Consider the following 23,111-nt stretch of genomic DNA (forward strand, 5'->3'; position numbering starts at 1 on the left):
AACAAGGCAACTCTGTCCAAGCGCTTACCATGCGACTAATCATATGGAGCAAACTCAACCCTCTTCCGATTTCGCTGTACCCAAATATAGGACCTGGAGAATTCAACCCCCATTTGGGTAGCTACATTCTGACAGGCGTTCATACCCGCCTAGTCTGGTGATCTGATTATGCCTACAGCACACTTCCTGGTGAGGTAGTACGGGCAAACTACTGCAGCATGATGCATGCTCCAATTCGTCAGCCGGAACTGACCCCATCTTGCATGCTCCCTTTCAGACTGATGCAATTTGTGCCGAAGTAGCTGAATACGGGCTTCGTGTCTGCTCGTGGCTCAGGCGCCATCCCGAAAACGAGACAAAACGATCTTACCTCAGACATACCTGCTAATTGCCATTCTGCTACGCCTGAGCCAGTCTCTGCTTCCATTATGATGAACTTGCCAACTGTGCACAAGGATGTGTTGTCCTTTGCCTTTGATCACTCGGTTGACTATGACGAGAGCCAGCCACTCTATATTGATGCAAGAAATCCATCGCGCAGTCTAAATGCCATTCAGTTACGTCGATTAGTGCGGGCTTTGATCGCAGGCCTCAGGCGGTATATTAAGCAAGGAGAGTGTGTGCTGGTTCATCTGGGCAATAGCGTAGGTTAAACCCACAAGCAACGCCTAGTAGTTCCTAATGACTGTATCTAATAAACAGTCCTTAGTATGTTCACTCAACTCTCTTCTTCGGCATAGTAGGAGCCGGGGGCGTTTACATGGGTGCCAGCCCCGAAAGCCCACCTCATGAACTAGCCAATGTTCTTGAGCTGGGGAGGCCAAGGCTAATCATTACGACAAACCAGACGCTTCATGCTGTCTTGAGTGTTGCAACCAGCAAAGGCCTCGGTCCGGAGCAAATCTGCCTGTTTGAAGAATTGACTATCACTAGCTTTCTAGAGTCAACCCTCAGTTATCGTCGCCAAAATGCTGAAACCATCACATTATACGATCTTCTCGCCTGCGGCGACGAGGATTGGATCAAGTTCGATGACGAATCCCTGGCCAAAACCACTCCAGCCGCTATGTATTGCACCAGCGGCACCAGTGGGCTTCCCAAAGCCGCCATTATCTCGCACCAGGCCGTTGTCTCTCAGCATCTTAACAAGCACTATGAGGTTCCATACGCTGTCAGAAGACTAGTCATTGTTCCAGTGTACCATCGCTTCGGGGCACTCTGGCACGCATTCCCAATCCGTCAAGGAGAGCCAGCCTACTTCCTGCAAAAATTCGAACTGAATCACTTCCTCGACGCTGTTCACAGCAACAGAATAACAGACGTATTTATTGTGCCAGCAATAGTTCATCTCTCACTTCAGTCCTCTCGGCCTGTAGCAGAGCTCCTTTCATCTCTGCGTATGGTAGGCGTCTCAGGCGCGCCCATCGACACGGGATCATTGCAAAAGTTCCAAGAACTGCTACACAAACAAGCTACTGCGGCGCAAAGCTGGGGCATGACAGAGACCGGCCCGGTATTTGTATGCAGGTATGGAGAGCGCGTCGATAAAGGAAGTATCGGAAAGCTTGTCGGGATAAACGAGGCAAGACTCATCGACGACGAAGGCATGATAATAACCAGCGACAACTGTCCCGGTGAGCTCTACGTACGAGGCACAGGATTATTTTCGAACTATAGGGGACGAGATGACGGAGTCGACGCAGATGGATGGTTTCGAACAGGGGACGTGGCCTACCGACAAAACGAATACTACTACCTGTTTGGCAGAGCCAAGGAAATCATCAAAGTACAAGGGCAAGTAGCACTTAGACTACCCTTTTACTACCGTCCCTCTAACAGTGAAATTCAGGAATCAAGTGGCCCCCGCCGAAATAGAAGCCATCCTCTCCAAGCACCCAGGAATATCCGATGCCGCCGTCCTCGGAGTCCAATCCAGTGATAAGAGCACCGAACTGCCCCGAGCATTTGTGGTGAAATCACCAGCCTTTAACGCCAAACTGACTGCAGATGAGGTCTACCAATTTGCGAAGTCCCAGTTAGCAGGGTACAAGGCTTTAGATGGAGGCGTAGTGTTTGTCTCTGATATTCCTCGGACCGCGAGTGGGAAAATACTACGAGCCAAGTTGGCACAGATGAATGCTCGACGGGAGAAGATCGCCCAGGTACTTTCTCGCCGTGTTATCAAGGCGGTTACTTGATCAAGGAGCTGGGTAAATGGTGGTGGTGGTGGTGGTGGTGGTCTTTGAAACATACCTTCCATGCACACGTTCACACTCGAAAGACCCTTATTAGTTTTTCAACCTGGTAGATTCCGTCACACTCATTTACCTATGCAGATTCGTAAATCACGCAATGCATCTCATGTCAGCAACTACTTCCTAGCTCACTACCTACTACAACCGACGCATTATGCAGTCATTTACATCTAGACCAGGCCAGCATAATACCAGCCCCCGAAAGGGCCCAACAGCTCTACGAACAAGACAACAAAACCACATACAATAAGTAGGAAACAAGTGACCAAAAAAAGTCTTCTTTCATCTATTTGGTATATGGGTATCTATGCAACAAAAATCTATCCAAATCCAAGCCCGAAGCGAACATCATCCGTAACATAACGATCATAAAGCCTCTATCCATGCATCATTCATTTTGACATGCCGTAACCTCCGTAAGCAACCCATCCAATCCACGGAATCCCTCTTCCACAACCCATTTCTGTCCCTGAGCGGGATGTAGAACATGGCAGCTCGCGCCGACAACCAAGAGACCAGGGGGTCTTGAGCCCTCGGCTTCGAAGGCAGCGCTGACGTGCTCCAGGGTAGACCGGATGACGCGTTGGTCGGTGCAGGAGGCTCGCTCGATGATTGCGCATGGAGTGTCTTTCGGCCATGGGGTCCGTGGGCGGGCACCCTCTGCTGGCTCGGTGGTCAGGGATTCTATGAGCGCGGACAGACGGTGCAGGGCCATCAGGAAGACGACGGTTTGTGTGGGGACGTAAGTAGGGGGTTCTGGGGCTGCGCCTTTGCGGCCTGTGCCTGTGCAGACGAGGACTTGGTCGGATACGCCTCGGTGGGTGGCGGGGATGTCTGCGAAGAGGGGTGCGCTCAGTGCACTGGTGATACCGGGGAGGACCACGGGTGTGTAGCCTTCGCCTCGGAAGAATTCGAATTCTTCACCTCCTCGGCCGTAGAGATAGGGGTCACCCTGCTTCAATCGGAGGACGTATCTTCCTCGACGTAGGGAGTCCAAGCCCATCTTCAAGAATTCCTCCTGGGCCTGGTCTGCGTTGCCTGGGAACTTTCGCGCGATGTGGACTTCTGTCCTGCGGGGGATGAGTTCTAGAACAGGTGCTGGGACGAGTTTATCGGCCAGGATGATGTCGGCGGATTGGATGGCATTGTATGTCGCGCGTGTAAGTAGATCCGGGTGTCCTGGGCCGGAGCCAGCAAGAACAATCTTGCCCTTCTTTGACAAGGTTTCCGAGTTGCTGAGATCTTTTGGTCCGTCTTTGCTAGACGAGTAGGCCTCGAGAATGGCATTGATATCTTCGTCTGTGATGGCGGCCAGTTTTCGAAGGGGCCAGTATTCACAGATCTGGGACAGCCAGCGCATGCGGCGGGTCTTGGCTGCGGAGATGTCGTCCTCTGTCACTAATGTGTTGAATGTGTGCCGTTGGCCAGTCGCATCATCCTCGTCACCCTCTAGCGGTGCATCGCATAGTCCGGCAGCATAATCCTCCGCCCATAGGCGCTTTCTCACTGCACCTAGCCTGTCAATGGCACTTCCGAGATTCGATGGGAGTCCCGAGGAGATTTCCCTTCTGAGTCGCGAGGCCAGCTTACAGCCGCGACCCGACGTTGTGATGCCGATGTGGAGAGGGCCGTCCGAATACGTAGACAGCAAGCTGAAGGTACAGAGTTCCGGAGCATCTGAGACATTGACTGGGATTCTCAGACGACGGCAGAGCTTAGAGATGTGTGCACTCAATGGGTTGTTTCCGCCTAGAGTGACAAAGACCGTGTCTACAACACGGTCGACTTCCTCTCTTCCTAGGCTCGTAAGATCCTCATCCTGGAACTCTCTACGGAGCCACTTCAAAGAGCCGTTCTCAATCCGTTCGACCAACGTGTATTGCAGGCTCTCTGTGTCCGGGGCGATGAGAACGGGCTTTGCGCCAGCTTCAATGCTTTTGGCACAACGGGCTGCTGCAAGAGGGTTGGCCCCGATGATTAGGTGGACTTGTGACTCAACGTTCACGGCTGTCAGTAGAGGTGCCGGAACACCACTATCTGATGCGTCCTTCATGTTTGAATTGCCACCGCAGGGTTTGCGGTCTAACCTTCAATATTTTTTGGAGTTCGTTGTTGTCGTGAAAGTTTTTGGTGGTAAGAGCAATCAAGACCCTGAATTGGAGGACCCACGTTGATTTATGCTTGCATCCCACAATTAAAGTCGTGAGTCGATTAAGTTTCCAGGTTCTTCAACTCCGCGGAAAAGCCAACTGATGAGCAACGACTGCAGATAAGAACCACGTTCTCCAGTCAGCACGTCTGGCAGGTCGATAAGACTATCTCAGCGATTAATAAACGGAGTCACCACAAAAAACCAGCGGACTTGGAGTCATTCTGCCTCTGGGAAATTTATAGATGCATTTCCTGATGGGGTTAAGGCGATATTGCGTGATCGCAAGCAGTGGCTTAGGTAATCCAACCCCGGATTGGGAGATTCAGTATGGTGCCTGATTCAGTAACAATGAGTAACTATTAGCTGAGATGACTGTTTTGACATCTTATGCTCTTATCGTGATATCTGGCAGAATAGAGTATAGTCGAGATATGCTCAACGATTGTATTCCATGACGGGTGTGATTTGGGGGCATGACTCTAGACGCGAGCATATGTTGTGATATGTTCATTGAGAAGAGTTAGTGTTCTGACACTTCAGTATTTCTGAGAAGAGTTCAAGCATTCCACGTGGTGAAAACCGATCACTGATAGAATATAAGTGCTAACTGGTTCGTGATGGTCTCGTGTGTCTCTCCTAGTAACCAAAACATTGGCCAGATCGTGTTAGTTGGTGGCCGGGAATGTCCCATTCATCATAAAAGACAACCGGATGTAGAAATTTTGACATATTTTCCATGGAAGGAGAAGTCATATCGCTACGAGGTCAGATTTATCGATAGATGGAGGCACACGTCTACGATATGAATAGTATTGTCGAAGGATGTTGTTCTGGTCCAAGTGCTGCAGCGGTGTATATCACGTGACACAGCTGCCGCCAGCTCGAGCTGCACGTCAGAGCTCCGATCCAGTCCATGCTTCCACTCATCTTTCATCATTCCCCCCAGACTCCCATCTTCTCCCAATAATCCCTCCCATATCTTGCATTCTTCTTTCTCTTCCACAGGTTGATATCCGCCAAATTTGATATATACCCTGCTGTGACGCTTCCCCGTCACCATGTCCGAAACCCTGTTGAAGCCGGAGAAGGACTTCTCCAAGGATGCTGACAAGCTGATCCCCGAGGCTGAGCAGCTTGCTAAGGTCGGAGCCCTACCTTTAGCTCTGCATACATAGCTTACTGACTGTCAATAGACCGATGTTCAGGGTGCCATTGACAAGCTCCTTGTATTGGAGAAGCAAGCAAGACAAGTACGGTCCTTCTCTCGTTCGTTTGGCGACAACGCGATTCTTACACATCCTACAGGCTTCGGATCTTGCCACAACATCGCGCATTCTTATCACCATCGTCACACTCAGCAAGAACTCGGGAGACTGGAACCTGCTGAATGACCAGGTGCTCCTGCTATCCAAGAAGCATGGCCAGCTCAAGCAGGCCGTAACGAAGATGGTCCAGACGGTGATGGGATTTTTGGATGAAACACCGAACTTGGAGGTCAAGCTGTCCGTCATCCACACACTGCGGACTGTGACTGAGGGCAAGGTCAGTGAAATAACCACCCGTCCAGCTCCGCATCATGCTAATGCGCGTCTACATAGATCTTCGTCGAAGTCGAGAGAGCCCGTGTGACCCGCATCCTTTCCAACATCAAGAAGACCCAAGGCGACCTTAACGCTGCCGCCGATATTCTTTGCGAGTTGCAAGTCGAGACATTCGGTTCCATGACCAGACGGGAGAAGACAGAGTTCATCCTTGAGCAGGTTGCGCTCTGCATAGAACGGGGCGACTGGACACAGGCCACCATCCTCAGCCGCAAGATCAACAAGAGATACTTCAACCGCAAGCCGAAGAAGAGCCCGGAGGAAATCGAGAAGCTGAAGAAGGAAGCCGAAGAGAAGGAGAAGACGCGTAGCCCGGATGAGGCACCGATGGAGGTGGACGATGACGTGACCGACTTGAAGCTTCGCTACTATGAACAACAGATTATCCTCGCCAACCACGACTACAAATATCTGGATGTTTGCAAACATTACCGGGAAGTGCTGGATACGGAGTCGGTGGAGAACAACCCGGAGCAGCTTCGTGCCGTAGGTTTAACCTTGGGTGGCTAATTGATACCTTCAAGCTAACATCATCCAGGTCCTTGCCAGGATTGTCTACTACATTGTCTTGTCTCCCTACGATAACGAACAATCCGACCTGTTGCACCGCATCCAACAGGACTCGCGGCTCTCCCTCGTCCCGGTTGAAGGCCGGCTACTGAAGCTCTTCACCATCCATGAGCTGATGCGCTGGCCGATGGTGGGCGAGCAATTCGGCCCTCACCTCTGCAACACGGATGTCTTCAAGCCTCAGCCCAGCCAGTCGGTCGAAGACCAGCCGTACCGGAGGTGGCAGGACCTCCGCAAGCGCGTGATTGAGCATAACGTGCGGGTGGTGGCCAAGTACTACACACGTATCCAGATGGGCCGGTTGACCGAACTGCTGGACCTGACGGAGGAGGAAACCGAGAAGTACATCAGCGAGCTGGTCTGTTCGAAGACGATCTACGCCAAGATCGACCGTCCAGCCCGACTGGTCAACTTCGCCAAGCCTCGCGATGCCGACGACGTGCTGAATGAATGGAGCAGCGACATGAAGAGCCTTCTGGGACTGCTGGAGCGGATCGACCATCTGATCACGAAGGAGGAGATGATGGCGCGGATCCTTCCCACGCGAGAGAAGGGCAAGGCCCGGTAGATTCTGTGTAGCAGGATAGCAGATATACACATTGATGATAGTAGAATGGGACAATAATGACATCGTCATACATACATACACACACGATCGATCTATAGTCTACATCTATGTATAATCTAAAACGGCAACTCCATCTCATTAACATCCACCTCCTCCTTCTCCTTCTTCCCCCCAGCCGCATTACCATCCCCAAGGACCCCCCTCACAAACCCCACCACAGCATCCAAATACGGCCTCTGCGCCGGCACAAAATGCCCCCCAGGATGCACCACCACCCTCCCCTCCACATCCACCGCATCAGTGACCTCCACCAACGCCCTACTCCTCCCCTCATCCACAACCGCATCCAATGACCCCAACACATGCAACACAGGTGTCTTCACACCCCCCTCATAAAACCCCCTATACCTCGGCCCCGGCGCCCGAAACCCACTATAACAAACCGCGAACTTCAACTCCTTCTGCCCAACACTCCTCACACACTCCCACCAACTACTCGGCACCTCAAATCCCTTAACATTCTCCCCGTTCTCCTCAAACACACTCCCCTCCTTCGCAAACCTACCCATCACCTCCTCCCTCCCGGGCTCCAACAACGCCGCCACAATCGCCGCCATCGCCGCACCCTGCGAGAACCCCACTACACCGTCAAACGGCCCCTCCGTCTTGATCACATTCGCGATCGTCTCTAGACCCAAGTGCAGGTCCGTGTAGAGCGGTGGGTTCGCGGTCGAGGAGCGTCGGAACCACCCGTAGGCTTCGGTGGGAGTGTCATCGCTGGTGGTAGAGCCCCCTTGTGTGGTGGAGGGCTCGTAGCCCGGGATGTCGGAGGGGAGGAGGTGGATGGGGCCCGTTGGGTAGGTCGTTGTGATTGTGTAGCCGGTTGTGGGGAGGAGCGTCTTGGTGAGGTGTTTTATCACGGCGCGAGATTTGGCGTGGAAGAGGGGGCCGGATTGTGTGTAGCCGTGGAGGCAGAGGAGTTTGAGGGGGGGCATTTTTCTTTTATTTTTCTATTCTTTTCTTCTTTCTTTCTCGGTTTTTGAAGTTCGTTTTCTGGAAAGGTGAGGGGTAAAGGGTAGTAGGTGAGAGTGGTATTGTGGGTTTAAGAGTGATTGGGTAAGTGTATGAGGAAGATGTCGGGGAGAGAAAAAGTACTAGTGGGAGGAGGATGTGAGGAGATAAGATAAGCCCGGGTGGGTGGATGGGTTGATGGTGGTTACTACGGAGTACCTAGTAGGTTGGGGTATCCTTATTTCTACGATGGGGACGGGATTTGGTTTTCCGGGTTTGAAATCTGGAATGTAGAGGTTGTTAGAGTTATGTCTAGGTGATCACTTGGTGGTCGCTGGGTATATGTTTACAGTCCAGTTGGTGGCATTCATACGAGCAAGGATGGTTTGGTCTAGATGCAAGGGCACTCAGTGACCCCAGCTTCGTGATTTGCGGAGATGCGGGCCAGATCTACACATTACGAGGGGCTACTGCTCTACTACTACACGCGAGAGTCCATACTGACCAATATAAAACATACGATTGCTACCGCACGAGGGGTATCACAACTCTGCAGTGCCGGCACTGTCCTCTCAGACCTAGTAACCAGACTCCTGCAGCCAGTCACGCCGCTCCGCAACAATACCGGAGCCGCCATCATTCATCTTCTCCACGATGGAGATCTGTTTTTTTTCCTCCTTCCACAATATCCGAATTCCTGCGGCAACCGGCAGAAGCTTATGTGCAGACGTGACTGGTGGCGTTGTGAAATTTTTCCCCATATCGTGCCCCTGTTCGAGGTACATCCGTTGTAGGTACAAGGAACAAAAGTTTGTCGAAAACGATAATCATCACGCGAAAATCAAGAGAAAAGATAAAAGGCAAGAGTAGTTTTTGGTAGTATGGACCGATCATGTGCCAGATATCCGGAACTCCCCTGCGCAGAGATGTAGGAAGATAAAAAAAAAGTAGTAAAACGCTTTTTTTGAAGAGGTGTATCAAAAACGAGGTTCTGTGTCTGGTCAAAAATTTTTTTCATTTCCCTTGTCTGTGTGGTTCCGCAGGGCTTTCTCGCAAGGGGCGAGGATTCCATCTTCTATCTGAATCTGTTTCCTCAGAAAAACGAGATATTATAATCCATCATCATTGAAGAACGCCACATTGCTTTCATCATCGCTCCGGCACGGTTGCGTCGAGACGTTTACTTGCGGCGGAAAGAGCAGCCCTCAGTGAGACGGGCCTTACCACCGGTGGGCTGGCAGAGGACGGTCGAGCAACCAGCGCAGACGACGACGGTCTGGGCGTGGGAGAAGACGGTGGTGATGGTGAAGCAGCCGGGGCACTTGACGTCCATGAAGAAGGAACGGGGAGCAGGCACAAGGGTCTGTTTGTCAAAAGAGTAACCGATATCAGCCAACCCATTCCATCCATCCCTTATCGATCACTTTTTTTCCCGATATGGAATTGTTCATACCTTGAGCTTGTGCTTGCGGGCCTCAGCCTGAGGCGCGGGGTTGAGGAGGTCGACCGCGAGAACCTATTCCGAAGGGATATCCGTCAGTTCAACATTCTTTCTTTCCTTTCGATGAAAATTTCGAGATGCCAGCGGCGACGGGATGGTGGCGACGACGGGGTGCACAGATGGCTAGCGGCGATGGCCATTTCTATGCAAGCATGCAGGGAGATATGTTGGGCAGGTTGTGGGATGGCATCGTAGGGGTAGAACGTACCATCTTGACGAGACAAAAAGTCGATCAGCGAAGGGAGTTGAATGAAGCGCTGATGGAGATGGCCTGCTTGAGGGTGAAAGCAAAAAGGTGGTCTCGTGGAGATGGCGAGCGCTGAAGGGAATTCTCGACGGCGTCACCCACGGCGGCCCGTTTGGGGGCGCATAGGGTTGCAGCCCTCTCGCTAATACTGCCCGAACAAGCACTTTTGCCACCGCCCGGCGGTGGCCCCTGTGGCTGATGCCTTCTCTACCAATCACGGGCCGCTTATATCAGCCGCCAGATGCTGCTAGATGCTCCAAGGTCCTTCGATGGAGCTCCCTTTCTTACTTTGTACTACTATCTATTTACCTGTTACTCGGACGGGCAGAGAGATTACTGTGGTTGACGCATTGTCGCCACTCGGCAACTGCTGATCTCATACAAATACATTTCTATCGCTAATCCAATACGCTGCTTAGATACGGCCATGACATACATCCCCGGTCCGGTGACATGTGCCTGCCATTCAGACACCGGACGACTTGCGACTCGGTTCCAATGCTCCTGATAGCGCAAGGCCAGGATGCACAAACGGCTGCGCCGTCCAATTAATCTACCGTCTACCGTCTTTTGCGATTCGACGTTCTCCACATGGACTCCATTCTTTTGTACCCTCACCGCCATCATTCGCAACCTCATTAGTTCGACTTCTTCGCCTCTCCATTGGCGGTCACCACTTCCACGTGAGGGTGCTTGATCGTCAAGCACCAAATGTCAATATAGTCGCATATCGTCGTGATGATGTCGTGCTGTTTGCAATTAGCGTCTCGCCCTCGAATAGTCATGCGTGACACTTACCACGAAGCTGCCGTAAACGCCGATCGACAGACCCAGGCAGACCCAGACGAAAGCGATCTGCCTCACTCCGTCACCCAGCAGACTCGGCCAGTAACCAAAGACCGCACCAGCGCTGTCGAGCACTGCCAAAGCAAGAGGGATCAGGAGCATGTTGAAGTAAGGGAAGCTGGCCTTGGCCAGATGCGCGCAGATCATCTTGCCCACGGCGTACGCATTGATCATGCCGACGTACAGGCAGAACGGGACCATGTAGTTCTCCAGGATGGTGGGTTGCAGGTAAAGATAAGCCGGCACAAGAGTCCACACCGCGACCAGGGGGAGTAGGCCATACAGGGGCTTGATCGGATCCTGACCACGCTCGCGGCGCACCTGCATGACATGCACGATGCTAGAGGCGGTGGCGAAGAACAGGAGGACTCCGCCGTAGACGAGATACCACTGCGTAAAGGCCATGTCGTAGATGTGCCCTGGGATGAAGGCCAACTTGGGAACTCCAACGGTCTCCAGCATGGAGCGATGCCAGAAGCTGCCACCGCCCATGTAGGCCGTGAAGCCAAACACAACGCAGAGAGTGAGGACACCCTCGACGGGACCCGAGATGATTCCCAGAGTCAACACCTGGGTGTAGTATTCATCCCAGGTCTGGACATAAAAGGTCATAGTCGCTGCATCTTATCAGCATCGCCCAGTACTCATAAAGTTGTCCACCACCTACATCCGAAAAGGGTCAACACAGTTGCCCAAGATTGGCCGAGGTTCATAGCCGCCGCGAAGATCAAGACTCCCAAGGCCGTGTTGCATGCATCGACACCTGCAGGCGAAGCTTAATTCCCAGTCCATCTTTTAAAAATGGTCAGGCCGTCCCATTAACTTACTGTGATCAAACAGCTCACCCAGAGGACCACTCTGCTTGGTTCTCCGCCTGCAAGATCAGATTTAGCATGCAGTCTACCAGCGGACAAGAGAATCACATCAAAAATGGGGCGCAAGGGGCAGTTCGTACGCTTGGATGCCGTCTACGCCGTCAAACGTCTGGTAAAGGAACAACCCGATGGCGCAACTGGCATAGACCCACGGCGGGCAGTCCTGGTCTAGGGTCGGGTTGTACCAGAGAATGGTGATGAAGTTGACTACCACAAAGAAGAACCCAGTCAGGGTAATCTACCAGTCCTCAGTTATTGGTCTTTGTCGCAGCAGGGCCAGTCCAGAGCTAAGATGACTTACGGCATTAGGACTAAGACCGGGGAGGGAAACAAGGCTGTTAGCCAGACGAGAATAAAACAAAACTAGAGGACGAAACAAGCCAGTATCGTCACTTACGCCATGCTCATAGGGAAGAACTTGATCACAAAGTTATTATAGAACGGCTTGAGGACATAGCGGCTAACAAGCGAAAGATCGACTCCTGCATAACGGTATTCCCGCAGCTTGGGTAGTTGATGCTGGCGAATGTACACCATGTTGCCTGTCGGTCAGAAGGACCTGAGCTACAGCGAGCAATAGGGCCTGTAAATCTAGATGGTCAAAGATGCTCGGAAGTATATGGTCTCTTGAGTCTTTGACGCGATGAAAGTCAAACCGGAAGCGGGCTGCAGTTGACGCCAGAATTGCAGATGCCGCGCGGTAAAGAAGGAAACAAGGGCCGGAGAAGGCGAACCAGGGCCAGGGGGGCGGAGAAAGGGTTGCTCAAAGATTAAAGATGAAGTTTATAAAAGGACCCGGTCGAAGTAGAAGTGTAGAAATAAAAGAAGAAAAAAGAAAAGAAGAAGATAAAGTAGCGCGAGTGGGGAGAATAAAAAAGAAAAAGCGACGCGGCGAGGAAGAAAGAAGTGGGTGCAGCTTGTTGATGCTGGCCTTGAATTTTCTAGTAACTTTTTTTTCTGCCGGCGGAAAAGTCAAGGCAAAGACAGGAGGGCGGACGCGGGGAGCCAAAAAGGCCAGTGAGGAAGCCGTATCGAGGCGGTCCCTCTTCTCTTCAACAGCCAAGAACTTTCAACGACTTTAGTCGCTGCGAAGAATCCCACCGCACAGCGTCGAAGGACCAGGTGGATTCCCGCGGAATACCCACGTGCCGTGCTGCTTTTCATTTGCTGGTTTACCTCGGACGGAGGAGACAAGACCGCACCCACGTCTCCTCATTTCCAACAACCAGTCCTGCTACGGAAGCCCGTCTGTGATCGTCGTGGGACAGGTGGGGGGCGCCAGCACACCAGCAACCAGTCTGCTGAGTCGCGCGAGGCCCGAGGCAGCTGCCCATGACGGAAATGAATTTAGTCGTCGACAAAGCGGAGTCGCGCAGGATACGCTAGAACAGTCAAGCGGGGCCATGGATCAACTTTGTTTACGTAGTACAGCAGCTGGTCGTCTACTTTGTAGAGACTCTGGAGATAGACAGGAGACGGGGATAACAGATACAACAAGATGTCAGTTTGAACATAGGTATGCTAATGCTAGATACGATACACAAAGGGCATCAAGGCCGGCTCGTGAGAGGAACAATGAGCAGCGTGCCGAGTGTGTACACTACCCCAGACGGCTCGAGGGCCTCATAATTCGGCATTCGCTGCAACAGTAGGCAGGGCTGAGTCGCTCCATCCTTGATCGGTCTCCTGTTTATCCCCCATACCTCCTATTCCACCTCTGTTCATGGCGCTCGGACCGTTGAGGAACACAAGTCATCGGGCTTGGCTCCGTCTGCCTGGGTCCTGGAAAACTCACCCCGTGATCAAGACCATGTGATGATCGTCGAGTTGAACCGGCTTAGCCAACAGGACTCCAGGGCATGGGAATCAGGATCCGACTCTGCATGGTCTGAATAAGTGGCACCGTCTTGTGGACAGTTTCCCCCCAGCCTTCGATGCCCCAAGACTGCTCACGGCGGACTTTACGCTCTTCGAGGTTCGCAAACTGCCAGAGATGGTGTACAGTGTTCAGGTCGCCAATTTGAACGAACCATGCCCCAACACCCTCCATCACCTCCCGGCGGGCCTTGAGGCCACGACGCCAGTGTGTTTCCCACTCCAGAAGATTTCCGGGATGAAGAGTGTATGATCGGAGCTCAAAGAGGCCGCCCAGGCGCCGTGGAGGCGTCGTGGGCCAGAAAGAGAATTCCTGCATCAGCGACGTCTTCTTGCTCTTGATCAAGCTCTTCAACTGCCGGTCAAATTCGGGAAATTCAGGGTGACAGGAGATGTTGTGGAGGGAAGCATGGTAACCTTCATATCGCTGATATTCCCAGATGTGAACTGCAAGAGCCGTTAGCATCCATAGTAACAGAGGCATTCTCAGCGCAACTGGAAAGGCTGAATGGGCGCATCAAGTCAAGTACCAAAGGTGTCATTATCTCCAACCTGCGTGCGCCAGCTGCCAACCAAATTCACCCGGTTTTCAGGGTCGGCAGCCATGCGAGGGTACCACTGGCCGACGAGGTTCACATAGTCGTCAACTTTATCGGGCTTCACGTCGTGAAAGACGATGGAGTGTACGTATTTTCCACGGGCGAGAACCTGCGAGAATGACCGTTCGATATCTTTGTCCAGCTGCTGGCCTTCCTTCGTTCCGTAGATGAGCGACGACAGGGGGCCGCGCTTCGGAGACTGACTGGCTTCCTGCAGCTGCTCGTCTCCTATAATACGGTGGGTAGAAAGTGAGCCCAAAGCCTTATTATCAAGAACTTCAGCGGCATCAAAAACGGGATGTTTGTTACTGCTCGCATTGCTCTCACCTGGAGCAGTGGGAGCGGTAGCGTACTCACGAAGGCGGTCACGGGATGCAGGGGATGGGGCAGAGGTAGAACCAGAAGCATCGACAGACTGACTCTCTTGCTGTTCTCTCTTCTTGCGAGCAACCTCTAGGTTCTCGCGAAACTCCTTCTGACGTGCGTTGAACTCAGCAGCCGAGTCGGGGGTGATGTCACGGATAGAGGGGGCGCGGGAGGCAGTGGCAGTGGAACTGAAGGGGCGAACCAGCGAAGACGCCGGCCGCAACAAGCGTGGGGCGAGCATGATTCCGTAGAGAGCTTATAGCTATACAGAAACGGATGCTGAGGCAAGGGATAGAATGGGGAGATTCTTCACAAAATAGAGGCAGGACAAGGTAGTCGGACAAGCAACGAGGGGGACAGGTAAAATGAAGGATGGATGGACGTGTGTCGGGTTGACAGCGAATACAGAAGAGGAGCCCAACGACAGCGATTAGACTGCGAAAGGCGACACAAGAGAAGAGGGGTTTTACCGACAGGAGAGGGGAAGTAGATGAGTAGATGTAGAAAGAGTAACTGAGACAGCAGGTAAGGGCAGGGATGGGAGAGGTAGGTAGACACGCGATGCGTTACAACGACCTGACCGACGGCTGAAGGGAAGGCGCACTGCAGCAGGAGTCCACGGAACCAGTCAGGTCGCAAGCTTTAGAGTCCAGGATCAGCAAAGAGGAAGGTCGAATTGTCGGGCGGAGAAGTAATAATCCCCAATGACGGTTGTCGGTAATAAGCCACGGGTATGTAGGATATTAGGTGACAATCGAATAGAGCCAATGGAGGGTGAGTGTGGAGAGTGAATGGGGGAGGGAAGAGTGAGAGGAAAAGAGAGAGAGGAAAAGGAAAGGAAGGTAGTTGAGTGGTTAAGGTACTTCCGGACGGCACAAGTGGGAAACTGGGGAAAAAGGCGTCACTTGCTCATTAAACTGGAAAAGTGCGGGGAAACAAGCCTGTGAAGAGCCCAAGACCTGTCTTGTCTGTTCTGCTAAATAACGTAACTGGGCTGTGCTTTCTCTCTCCGTGTTCTCGGCTACTGCCAATGTAACTTGAGCTGGGGCCTGCCTTATATAAGGGCTAATCACCAATCCCAGCCCTAGTGTACTAATCCCATTGTGCTGATACAGCTCTTGTTTTCTTCTGCGGATGATGTGTTGTCCCCGAGATAGACATTCCTCATGATTTGTCCATTCCATTTGTCTAGGCCGATCTTCGTTGCCTGGCCCTGCATCTCCGAGACCATGACGAAAGCGGTCTTGCTTCCTTTCCTCCGCGTTCACGGCTACGGACATGATAACGGGAAATGAGGTTATCTTCATTGATATCTTCAACCCGATTGGTAACGGCTCATCAATTGCCTATAACACACCGGGGTTTTCGGTAAGTAAAGAGCTGATGATAGCTGGCAGCATCCATCACCGCCTCAAGCGTAGCTCCCAGCACCGATGACGTCGTGACCGGAGCTGTCTCTTATGTAATCAGAAGCGAGCCGCGCAGTGATCCGGGCCCGGAGGGCTAGTACTAAATGAGACTAGTCCGGTAGACCCAATGCGGTAGCTCATCTGGTTGCCGGTCACACCCCTCCAGCTGAGCTGGCCCGCCACTGCCACTGCCACTCACTGTGTACTGTCCTACCTGAGAGCTCGTTGACTCGACAGAGTCCAAGCGCACTTGCTACACTTGACATCCAGCACCTCTTAACCTACCTAGCCTCTGAAGATATTTTCTCCGTGTCCTACACAATGGCGGATTCTATGAACCCTCCCCTCTCGTACGAGGCCTCAGCCACAACTACTCATCCGCATGTCGGGACTACCCTCCCAACGGAGGTGATTTCATGTCTGAAGAATTCTCGATTCGTGAGTACTGCAATTTCCATACCTTTATACCGTCATTGTAATCGGAAACTAATTTTGTACGCTGTCAGCTTCACCTTGCAACATGTGATGGCTTGACCCCGCACATCTCGCTCATGTCCTACACCTACCTCCCCTCGACTCCCTATGACCCGTATCCGACGATTATCATGACCACCAACCCTTCCTCTCGCAAAACCAATCATCTGCTCACCAACCCTCGCGTGTCCCTTCTGGTCCATGACTGGGTTTCGCACCGTCCGCCTACCCGGGCTCCCAACCCCGATGGTCGCGAGGGGTCTCCCCCGCCTGCAGCCACACGTTCCTCTTTGGCGAGCCTGTTGTTGAACCTGAACACAAGCGCCCTTTCCAGTATTTCCACAACTATCGCCGGTACCGCGCGCTTCTTGGAACCTGGTTCTGAAGAGGAGGCCTGGTGCAAGAAGCAACATCTGGAGAACAACACCTTCGAGGAAGAGCTGGGCACTTTCGGACAACAGTTGCAGCAACAACCCGGTCAAAGACGGCCCAGTATTTCAATCGACAGCGATGTCCGCGTTGTGACCGTTCAGGTGCGCGAGGGCCGCATTGCAGACTGGAAGGGTGGCGTGAGGGATTGGCAGTTGGTATCGGAGGGTGAGGGCACGCAGGGAACGATGGTTAATGGCATTGCGCCCGAGTAATGCTTGTTAAATGCTGTGATTTCTTGTATATCATATTCTATTAGTGGGAATAACAAATTTGGGGAAATTGAAAGCAAGCAAGCAAGCAAGCAGATATCCAAGCGTTGCGGACTATCTAGGTCCAGACAGTCATCGGAAGGTTCGGCGCACTCGGTTCCTGAAGATCTCTGCACACACGATCTCGCAATCATGCTCCTGGACCAATATGGAAGTATCCACTGCAGTACATAGAAAATTGAATGCACCAAGCAAACTCAATCCCAAATTAAGCTCCGGGTGTGGGAAAGAAAGCACGAAATCGAGATCGGAATTGCGTTCCTCATCACATGACACTACAATCCGGGGGAGTGACGTCCAATCTTATCAAACCGCAAGCTCAATAAATTCCACACCAACTACTATCTATTCAATAACTTCGCCCATTTTCACACTCCTTACCTCATTCAGACACCTTCCCCAGAATACGATGCAAATACACCACCAATTTTAAACACCTGCCAATCGCAATTCCAATTTCAGTCCCAACTCCACCACCCAAAAGGAAAAACCACCAGACCGACCCCAAAAATGCGCCTCGCCCACCTCCACCTCCCCAACATAACCCCCTTCAGCCGGGTCGCCAACATCCAACAAACACTCACAAGCCGACTCCTCTCACACAAAAAGCACCTCACCCCGAACCCCCCGGACCCAACCATAATAACCTTCAGCCCGAATCCCGTATACACCACCGGCCGGCGCGACCTCCCTCCCTCCAACACCCTCAACAATGCCAATGCCAACACACTGTCCCTCCCACCCAGCCTCGAACCAATCCGCCAAATCCTAACCCCACCGGATAATAAACCCTATGATCCTACCTCCCGGGTAGCAGAATACCACCCCACCCTGCGCGGTGGACAAACAACCTACCATGGGCCGGGCCAACTAGTCGCATACACGATTCTCGATCTACGACGGCTGGGACTCACGCCGCGGTGTCATATACGGTTGTTGGAGAATAGTGTGATTGATGTATTGAGGGAGTATGGGGTGAGGGGAATGGTGACGGAGGATCCGGGGGTTTGGGTGCATGGACGGAAACAACATGGAGGGTCTGAGGGGGGGAAAGGTGAGCTGCCGAAGAAGATTACGGCGGTGGGGGTGCATCTTAGGAGACATATTAGTAGTTATGGGATTGGGTTGAATGTGACGGAGGAGCCGATGTGGTGGTTTCGGCAGATTGTGGCGTGTGGGTTGGAGGGGAGGGAGACCACGAGTTTACAAGGGCTTGGGGTGGAGGGGGTGACGGTTGAGGAGGTGGCTGGGAGGTTTGTGGGGAAGTTTGTTGGGAGGGTGAATGGGGATTTTGCGTGTGGGGAGGGGGCGACGGGGGAGGGGATTGACGAGGTGTATAGGGTGAGTGAGGAGGATTTGTTGAGGGAGGAAATGGAGTGAGTGTGGTTATGGTCTTTGTTTGCATGCTGGGGGGAGGGTGCGGTTGAGAAGGAGTTGGAAGGAGGTTCTTGAGTACGCGGGATACGGCGTGTTCATTATCAATGGTACATTTGCATAGTCTATACCAATGGTCGATGCGGTGATCGACCAGAGCGAATGATGGAATATAGATAAGCAGCCATGGGTGTGTCCCGACTGGCGCGCTTTTCTGGAAGGTATCCCCAGAGCAAACATTAGGTATACAGGATTACAACAGGGGTCCAAGACAAGTATATATAGAGAAGAGAACAGAGCAAGGCATGACAGGCTGAAAACGCCCAGGAAATGATAGCTCGATGCCAGTGGTGGGAAACCCAGGGCATTCCCCCGGTTGGAACGGTCACAGCAAATGATCCAGCTCAATGGCGGAAGAGCAAGCAGGTAGAAGGGTATAAGAACAGAGCAATGCAATAGTCGACAAGTCATGAAGGATGGCCAGCGGCATGTCTAGAGAATGACACACCGTTCGCTGGATCCGTTAGAGCCCTGAGTTCTGACTTCCAGGGCGACCTTTGCAGCTTCGTAGAATGTTTCCATAATACCACGATTTTGCACAGCGGAGCACTCTGTCAAGATGTCAGGAACCATCACGCGAATGATATCACGGGATGGGAGTCGCCCTTACCCAGGTATTTCACAGCACCAATTTCCTTGGCTTTCGCCAGTCCTTCTTCGTAGGTGATCGCGTTCGGGTTGTCGTTGAGGAACTCATCCTTTCTCAGATCACACTTGAGAGCAGTAAGCACCAATTTGACGCCGGCGCAGTTTTCCGAGATCTCTTCAATCCATTTGCTCGCCACGTTCTCAAACGAATCGCGACTGTCAACCTAGTAGGAGTCAACCTCTTATCCAATCCTCGAGGAGCGGGAATCCTCACGCTGAAACAAAGCATAATCACGTGTGTGTCCTCGTATGATAGCGCGCGCAGTCGGTCAAATTCTTCCTGGCCGGCCGTATCCCATAGCGACAATTCCATGTGTACATTGTCCACGAAGATATCTTAGATGGATGTGAGCATGCGAGTTTGTTTATGTAGGGAGGAGGAAGTACCATGCACGTAATTTTCTGGAAAGCACAACGGTCAGCAGTATGATCATCATAAGCCAATGAAGAGCATGCGCACCGAATACAGTAGGCTCACTATGTAGGTGGGAAAGATTAATATCGCAACAGGAAATCAGCTTTCAGAAAGGTCATCCTCACTAGACCGTAGGAAAGTATCTACCAGAAAGTTAGCGGTCTCGACCACAGAAGAAAAATACAAGGGGTGCCCACCCTCTGGTGAAGACATTCAGAGCGGAGGTCTTGCCGCAAGCGCCGTCCCCTCTTATCTGAAATCAGCAATCTGCCCATCAAATGTAACTGCCAAGGCTTGGTGAAACTGACAATAGCACCATCTTACGTCGAACGACCTTTTGGCGACCACAGAGACTCATTGTGACGGTAGTTGGGAGTGGTGGATGTGTCGAGATGCGCGGAAAGAAGGGTCCTAGTAGATAAGGGAGGGAAGGGGCTAGATGGGGAGGGGATCAACCGAAGAGCAGAATGGCGAACAGAATGAGGGGATAGTGAAGAGGAATAAAGTGTGCGGAGTAAGGGCTAATAGGTACGAATAGCGTTTCACGAGGCACTGATCTGGCTAGAGTAAAAAAAGTGGTTGCGAACACGAAGATAAGTCGTGGGCCGCCGTGCAGCGAGGCCGGTCGATGTCATCGGCTCCGTCCTGCAACGGACGATCCGCAAATGAGAGACGATCGTCATCTGCCAAGTGCCTGAGCCGCTGAGTTCGCTTCGCCACGCCTCGCAAAATTTCACCCGCAAAGATGGCTAGTTCTGACAGTGGGTAGAGTGTGCCCTCCACAGTAAAGTGGCAGTGTCTGTTGAAACCATGGAGGGTATTGCTTATACTAGCCAACTCAGTAGTAGTATGATGAGTGAGCGTACCCTTCCTGCCTTAAGGCGGTGCGGTTAGTTGTAGATGTCGGGTTCAATTTAGCACGCAGATTCAGGCTGTGACAGGCGCCAATCGCTCAGATTGGCTTTATATTTAGAATCATTGCATGCAAGTCTAACTCGAATCGGTCTGACTAAATGTGTCAGAGTCCATGTTTCTGTCACTGAGCCACTAATAGGCAGTAATATTAGTTAGAATAGTCTGGGTGATCTTGTTATTGAACGTGAATTGAACTTATATATAGTACAGTAAGCATAGTAGTCCTACCAGTAAGCCCTCCGTCTGACGACAATCATTGCGGAGTCTGAGCTATTGGACTGTTCAGTGTAAGATAACTCAAATAGATGTCTAGGTCATATGTTTCAGCCATCAATTACTGACAGGCAATTCCCGGGAGTAAACAAGGCTCAAGTCCAGTGTAGGTTGTTGCTATAGTAAAATGTAGTCTCGGTCGGGCCCGGCGAGGAAGCTACAAAGGCGGGGAACCTCGAACTTTGGCCCCAGGCTCCGATAGGCGCGGAAGCTCTCCATTCCTCACTCACCTTCATCTCCTTCTATCTCTTATCTCCATCGGTCTTCTAGCACGCAGTCGATCCTCTTTTGCCTCTAAGTTTTTGATTCTTTTAGATACCCCAAAACGCAGCGAGGTTTAATCCGTTCATAATGTCTGACGATGATGATTTCATGCAAGATTCGGGTGACGAGGAGTAAGCCTATGTTGTCCCTTCAGCCCGCCGATGGCCGCGGCCGCTAACCAGCTGGACTGTCGCAGGTACGACTTCGAGTACGAGGATGCAGACGATGACGAATCGGGAGACGTCGGTATCGAGAATAAATACTATAATGCCAAACAGATGAAGATAGACAACCCGGAGGAGGCCATCGATGAATTTCTGGGTGTTCCGGATCTAGAACAAGACAAGGGCGACTGGTAAGAGGCCATGTTCGTCAGTGATGGTTCAGGCAAGGTGCTGACTCTAGCCCAGGGGGTTCAAAGGACTGAAGCAGGCTATCAAGTTGGAATTCAAACTTGGGAGATATAGCGATGTAAGGCGTCACTGCGCTCTTGGCTCACGATGATAAGATACTGATTCTCCAGGCCGTTGAACACTACAGAGAGCTCCTCACTTACGTCAAGTCGGCCGTCACTCGTAATTACTCCGAAAAGTCCATCAACAACATGCTAGATTATATCGAGAAGGGATCGGACGATGACACAGCTTACCAGTGCATGGAGGAATTCTATTCTCTGACTTTGCGCTCATTCCAAAATACCAACAACGAGCGACTATGGTTGAAGACAAACATCAAGTTGGCGCGTCTTTGGCTGGAACGGAAAGAGTACGGTCAGCTAAGCAAGAAGGTGCGGGAGCTGCACCGGGCATGCCAGCGGGAAGATGGCACCGACGATCCCAGCAAAGGAACATATCTCCTCGAACTATACGCCCTAGAGATACAGATGTATGCCGAGACGAAGAACAACAAGCGACTAAAAGCGCTCTACCAGCGTGCCCTTCGAGTCCGGTCGGCGGTGCCGCACCCCAAGATCATGGGTATTATCCGAGAATGCGGAGGAAAGATGCACATGAGTGAGGAGAATTGGGAGGAAGCGCAGAGCGACTTCTTCGAGTCATTCCGAAACTACGATGAGGCGGGCTCAATACAGCGAATCCAGGTGCTCAAGTATCTCGTGTTGACCACGATGCTGATGAAATCGGATATCAACCCATTTTATTCCCAAGAAACCAAGCCGTACAAGAACGACCCCCGCATATCCGCTATGACCGATCTAGTCGACGCATTCCAACGCGACGACATCCACGCATACGAAGCCATCCTTAGCAAAAACCCCGATGTCCTAGCCGATCCCTTCATCGCAGAGAACATTGACGAGGTCAGCCGAAACATGCGGACGAAGGCCGTTCTCAAGCTGATCGCCCCGTACACACGGTTCACCCTCAAGTTCATCTCGAAGCACATCCGGGTCTCGGTACCCGAGGTACAAGACATCCTGAGCTTCCTGATCCTGGACAAAAAGCTCAATGCCAAGATCGACCAGGAAAACGGGATTGTGGAGGTTGAAAGCGCTAGCGACGTGGACCGGCTGCGGGCACTTCAGGAGTGGAACGCATCATTGCGGTCTCTCTGGCAAGCGACCTTGAACGACGGGGATGGATTCAGGGAAGATCCCGCACAGCTGCACGGTATGAGGGGAGGAGGGCCCATGTTCCAACCCGGGTTTGGAGATGAACCGCCTGCAGGATTACGCGCTGGTGGTCGCCGACTGCGGGGTGGACACCGAGGCAGAGGAGGCGGCGGAGGGTCTGGAACGAAGCTGGGCCTGGGAGGCGTCTAGGGAGGGCAATGCATTGTTCCATCCATTCATCCAACTGAACCATTTCTGCGTCATAGCCCATACACTTTAGAGAAACACACACACACACACACAGGGTTACGAAGTAAGGATAAGGAATGAAATCATGACACAACATCGCTCCATCAATCAATCAATCATCACACCCTACAGACCAAACCAAAACAATGATATCATAGAATTACCAATGCGCACGGCATCTAGATAGCCCATCCGTAAGCCACCAAGACACTAAAATCACCAAAAGGGCCGGGGGGTGGGCAGCGGACCATGAAACATGGAACTCTTTCCCATTCCAACTAAACTACAGCAAG

General features: G+C 52.0%; 11 protein-coding genes across 11 annotated transcripts; 5 read left to right on the forward strand and 6 right to left on the reverse strand.

The window, feature by feature from the left end:
- Nucleotides 1-428: 428 nt before the first annotated feature.
- On the forward strand, nt 429-2,198 carry BO83DRAFT_430194 (adenylate-forming enzyme AfeA; the record flags this gene model as incomplete). Its single annotated transcript, XM_025535509.1, has 3 exons — nt 429-644; nt 710-1,758; nt 1,850-2,198. 3 exons carry the CDS (start codon nt 429-431, stop codon nt 2,196-2,198), a joined length of 1,614 nt encoding a protein of 537 aa, XP_025384964.1.
- Nucleotides 2,199-2,630: 432 nt separating this feature from the next.
- BO83DRAFT_114316 (putative siroheme synthase) lies at nt 2,631-4,666 on the reverse strand. Its single transcript, XM_025525958.1, has one exon. The coding sequence runs from the start codon at nt 4,306-4,308 to the stop codon at nt 2,644-2,646; it is 1,665 nt and encodes a 554-aa protein (XP_025384965.1). The 5' UTR covers nt 4,309-4,666; the 3' UTR covers nt 2,631-2,643.
- Nucleotides 4,667-5,330: 664 nt separating this feature from the next.
- Nucleotides 5,331-7,213, forward strand: BO83DRAFT_381197 (proteasome regulatory particle lid subunit RPN5). The gene is made up of 5 exons (XM_025531937.1): nt 5,331-5,549; nt 5,601-5,657; nt 5,713-5,949; nt 6,006-6,494; nt 6,547-7,213. The coding sequence occupies exons 1-5, from the start codon at nt 5,466-5,468 to the stop codon at nt 7,144-7,146; spliced, it is 1,467 nt and encodes a 488-aa protein (XP_025384966.1). The 5' UTR covers nt 5,331-5,465; the 3' UTR covers nt 7,147-7,213.
- Nucleotides 7,214-7,262: 49 nt separating this feature from the next.
- Nucleotides 7,263-8,269, reverse strand: BO83DRAFT_440076 (alpha/beta hydrolase; the record flags this gene model as incomplete). The annotated part of the gene is made up of 1 exon (XM_025536224.1): nt 7,263-8,269. The coding sequence occupies exon 1, from the start codon at nt 8,139-8,141 to the stop codon at nt 7,263-7,265; it is 879 nt and encodes a 292-aa protein (XP_025384967.1). The 5' UTR covers nt 8,142-8,269.
- Nucleotides 8,270-9,144: 875 nt separating this feature from the next.
- Nucleotides 9,145-10,110, reverse strand: BO83DRAFT_114351 (40S ribosomal protein eS27). The gene is made up of 3 exons (XM_025525959.1): nt 9,867-10,110; nt 9,611-9,673; nt 9,145-9,520 (listed from the first exon to the last, which is right to left on the reverse strand). Exons 1-3 carry the CDS (start codon nt 9,867-9,869, stop codon nt 9,338-9,340), a joined length of 249 nt encoding a protein of 82 aa, XP_025384968.1. The 5' UTR covers nt 9,870-10,110; the 3' UTR covers nt 9,145-9,337.
- Nucleotides 10,111-10,224: 114 nt separating this feature from the next.
- BO83DRAFT_452475 (aminoalcoholphosphotransferase) lies at nt 10,225-12,163 on the reverse strand (the record flags this gene model as incomplete). The annotated part of the gene is made up of 7 exons (XM_025536867.1): nt 10,225-10,654; nt 10,704-11,368; nt 11,419-11,514; nt 11,579-11,625; nt 11,707-11,864; nt 11,928-11,961; nt 12,024-12,163. 7 exons carry the CDS (start codon nt 12,161-12,163, stop codon nt 10,544-10,546), a joined length of 1,251 nt encoding a protein of 416 aa, XP_025384969.1. The 3' UTR covers nt 10,225-10,543.
- Nucleotides 12,164-13,109: 946 nt separating this feature from the next.
- On the reverse strand, nt 13,110-14,707 carry BO83DRAFT_344551 (NIPSNAP family protein; the record flags this gene model as incomplete). The annotated part of the gene is made up of 2 exons (XM_025528723.1): nt 13,110-13,948; nt 14,032-14,707. The coding sequence occupies 2 exons, from the start codon at nt 14,705-14,707 to the stop codon at nt 13,464-13,466; spliced, it is 1,161 nt and encodes a 386-aa protein (XP_025384970.1). The 3' UTR covers nt 13,110-13,463.
- A 1,278-nt stretch (nt 14,708-15,985) lies between these two features.
- BO83DRAFT_114455 (pyridoxamine 5'-phosphate oxidase family protein) lies at nt 15,986-17,058 on the forward strand. The gene is made up of 2 exons (XM_025525960.1): nt 15,986-16,313; nt 16,382-17,058. Exons 1-2 carry the CDS (start codon nt 16,197-16,199, stop codon nt 16,991-16,993), a joined length of 729 nt encoding a protein of 242 aa, XP_025384971.1. The 5' UTR covers nt 15,986-16,196; the 3' UTR covers nt 16,994-17,058.
- Nucleotides 17,059-17,398: 340 nt separating this feature from the next.
- Nucleotides 17,399-18,399, forward strand: BO83DRAFT_440080 (lipoyl(octanoyl) transferase LIP2; the record flags this gene model as incomplete). The annotated part of the gene is made up of 2 exons (XM_025536225.1): nt 17,399-18,328; nt 18,391-18,399. The coding sequence occupies exons 1-2, from the start codon at nt 17,561-17,563 to the stop codon at nt 18,397-18,399; spliced, it is 777 nt and encodes a 258-aa protein (XP_025384972.1). The 5' UTR covers nt 17,399-17,560.
- Nucleotides 18,400-18,513: 114 nt separating this feature from the next.
- Nucleotides 18,514-19,926, reverse strand: rho3 (Rho family GTPase RHO3). The gene is made up of 8 exons (XM_025531938.1): nt 19,856-19,926; nt 19,745-19,795; nt 19,673-19,690; nt 19,593-19,609; nt 19,520-19,534; nt 19,347-19,468; nt 19,095-19,296; nt 18,514-19,035 (listed from the first exon to the last, which is right to left on the reverse strand). Exons 1-8 carry the CDS (start codon nt 19,903-19,905, stop codon nt 18,917-18,919), a joined length of 594 nt encoding a protein of 197 aa, XP_025384973.1. The 5' UTR covers nt 19,906-19,926; the 3' UTR covers nt 18,514-18,916.
- Nucleotides 19,927-20,916: 990 nt separating this feature from the next.
- On the forward strand, nt 20,917-22,938 carry BO83DRAFT_381203 (putative COP9 signalosome subunit 2 (CsnB)). Its single transcript, XM_025531939.1, has 4 exons — nt 20,917-21,130; nt 21,196-21,354; nt 21,410-21,470; nt 21,523-22,938. The coding sequence occupies exons 1-4, from the start codon at nt 21,087-21,089 to the stop codon at nt 22,777-22,779; spliced, it is 1,521 nt and encodes a 506-aa protein (XP_025384974.1). The 5' UTR covers nt 20,917-21,086; the 3' UTR covers nt 22,780-22,938.
- The last annotated feature ends 173 nt before the right edge of the window (nt 22,939-23,111 follow it).

This window comes from Aspergillus eucalypticola (genome assembly GCF_003184535.1).
Source record: "Aspergillus eucalypticola CBS 122712 chromosome Unknown BO83scaffold_25, whole genome shotgun sequence".
Lineage (NCBI taxonomy): Eukaryota > Fungi > Ascomycota > Eurotiomycetes > Eurotiales > Aspergillaceae > Aspergillus > Aspergillus eucalypticola.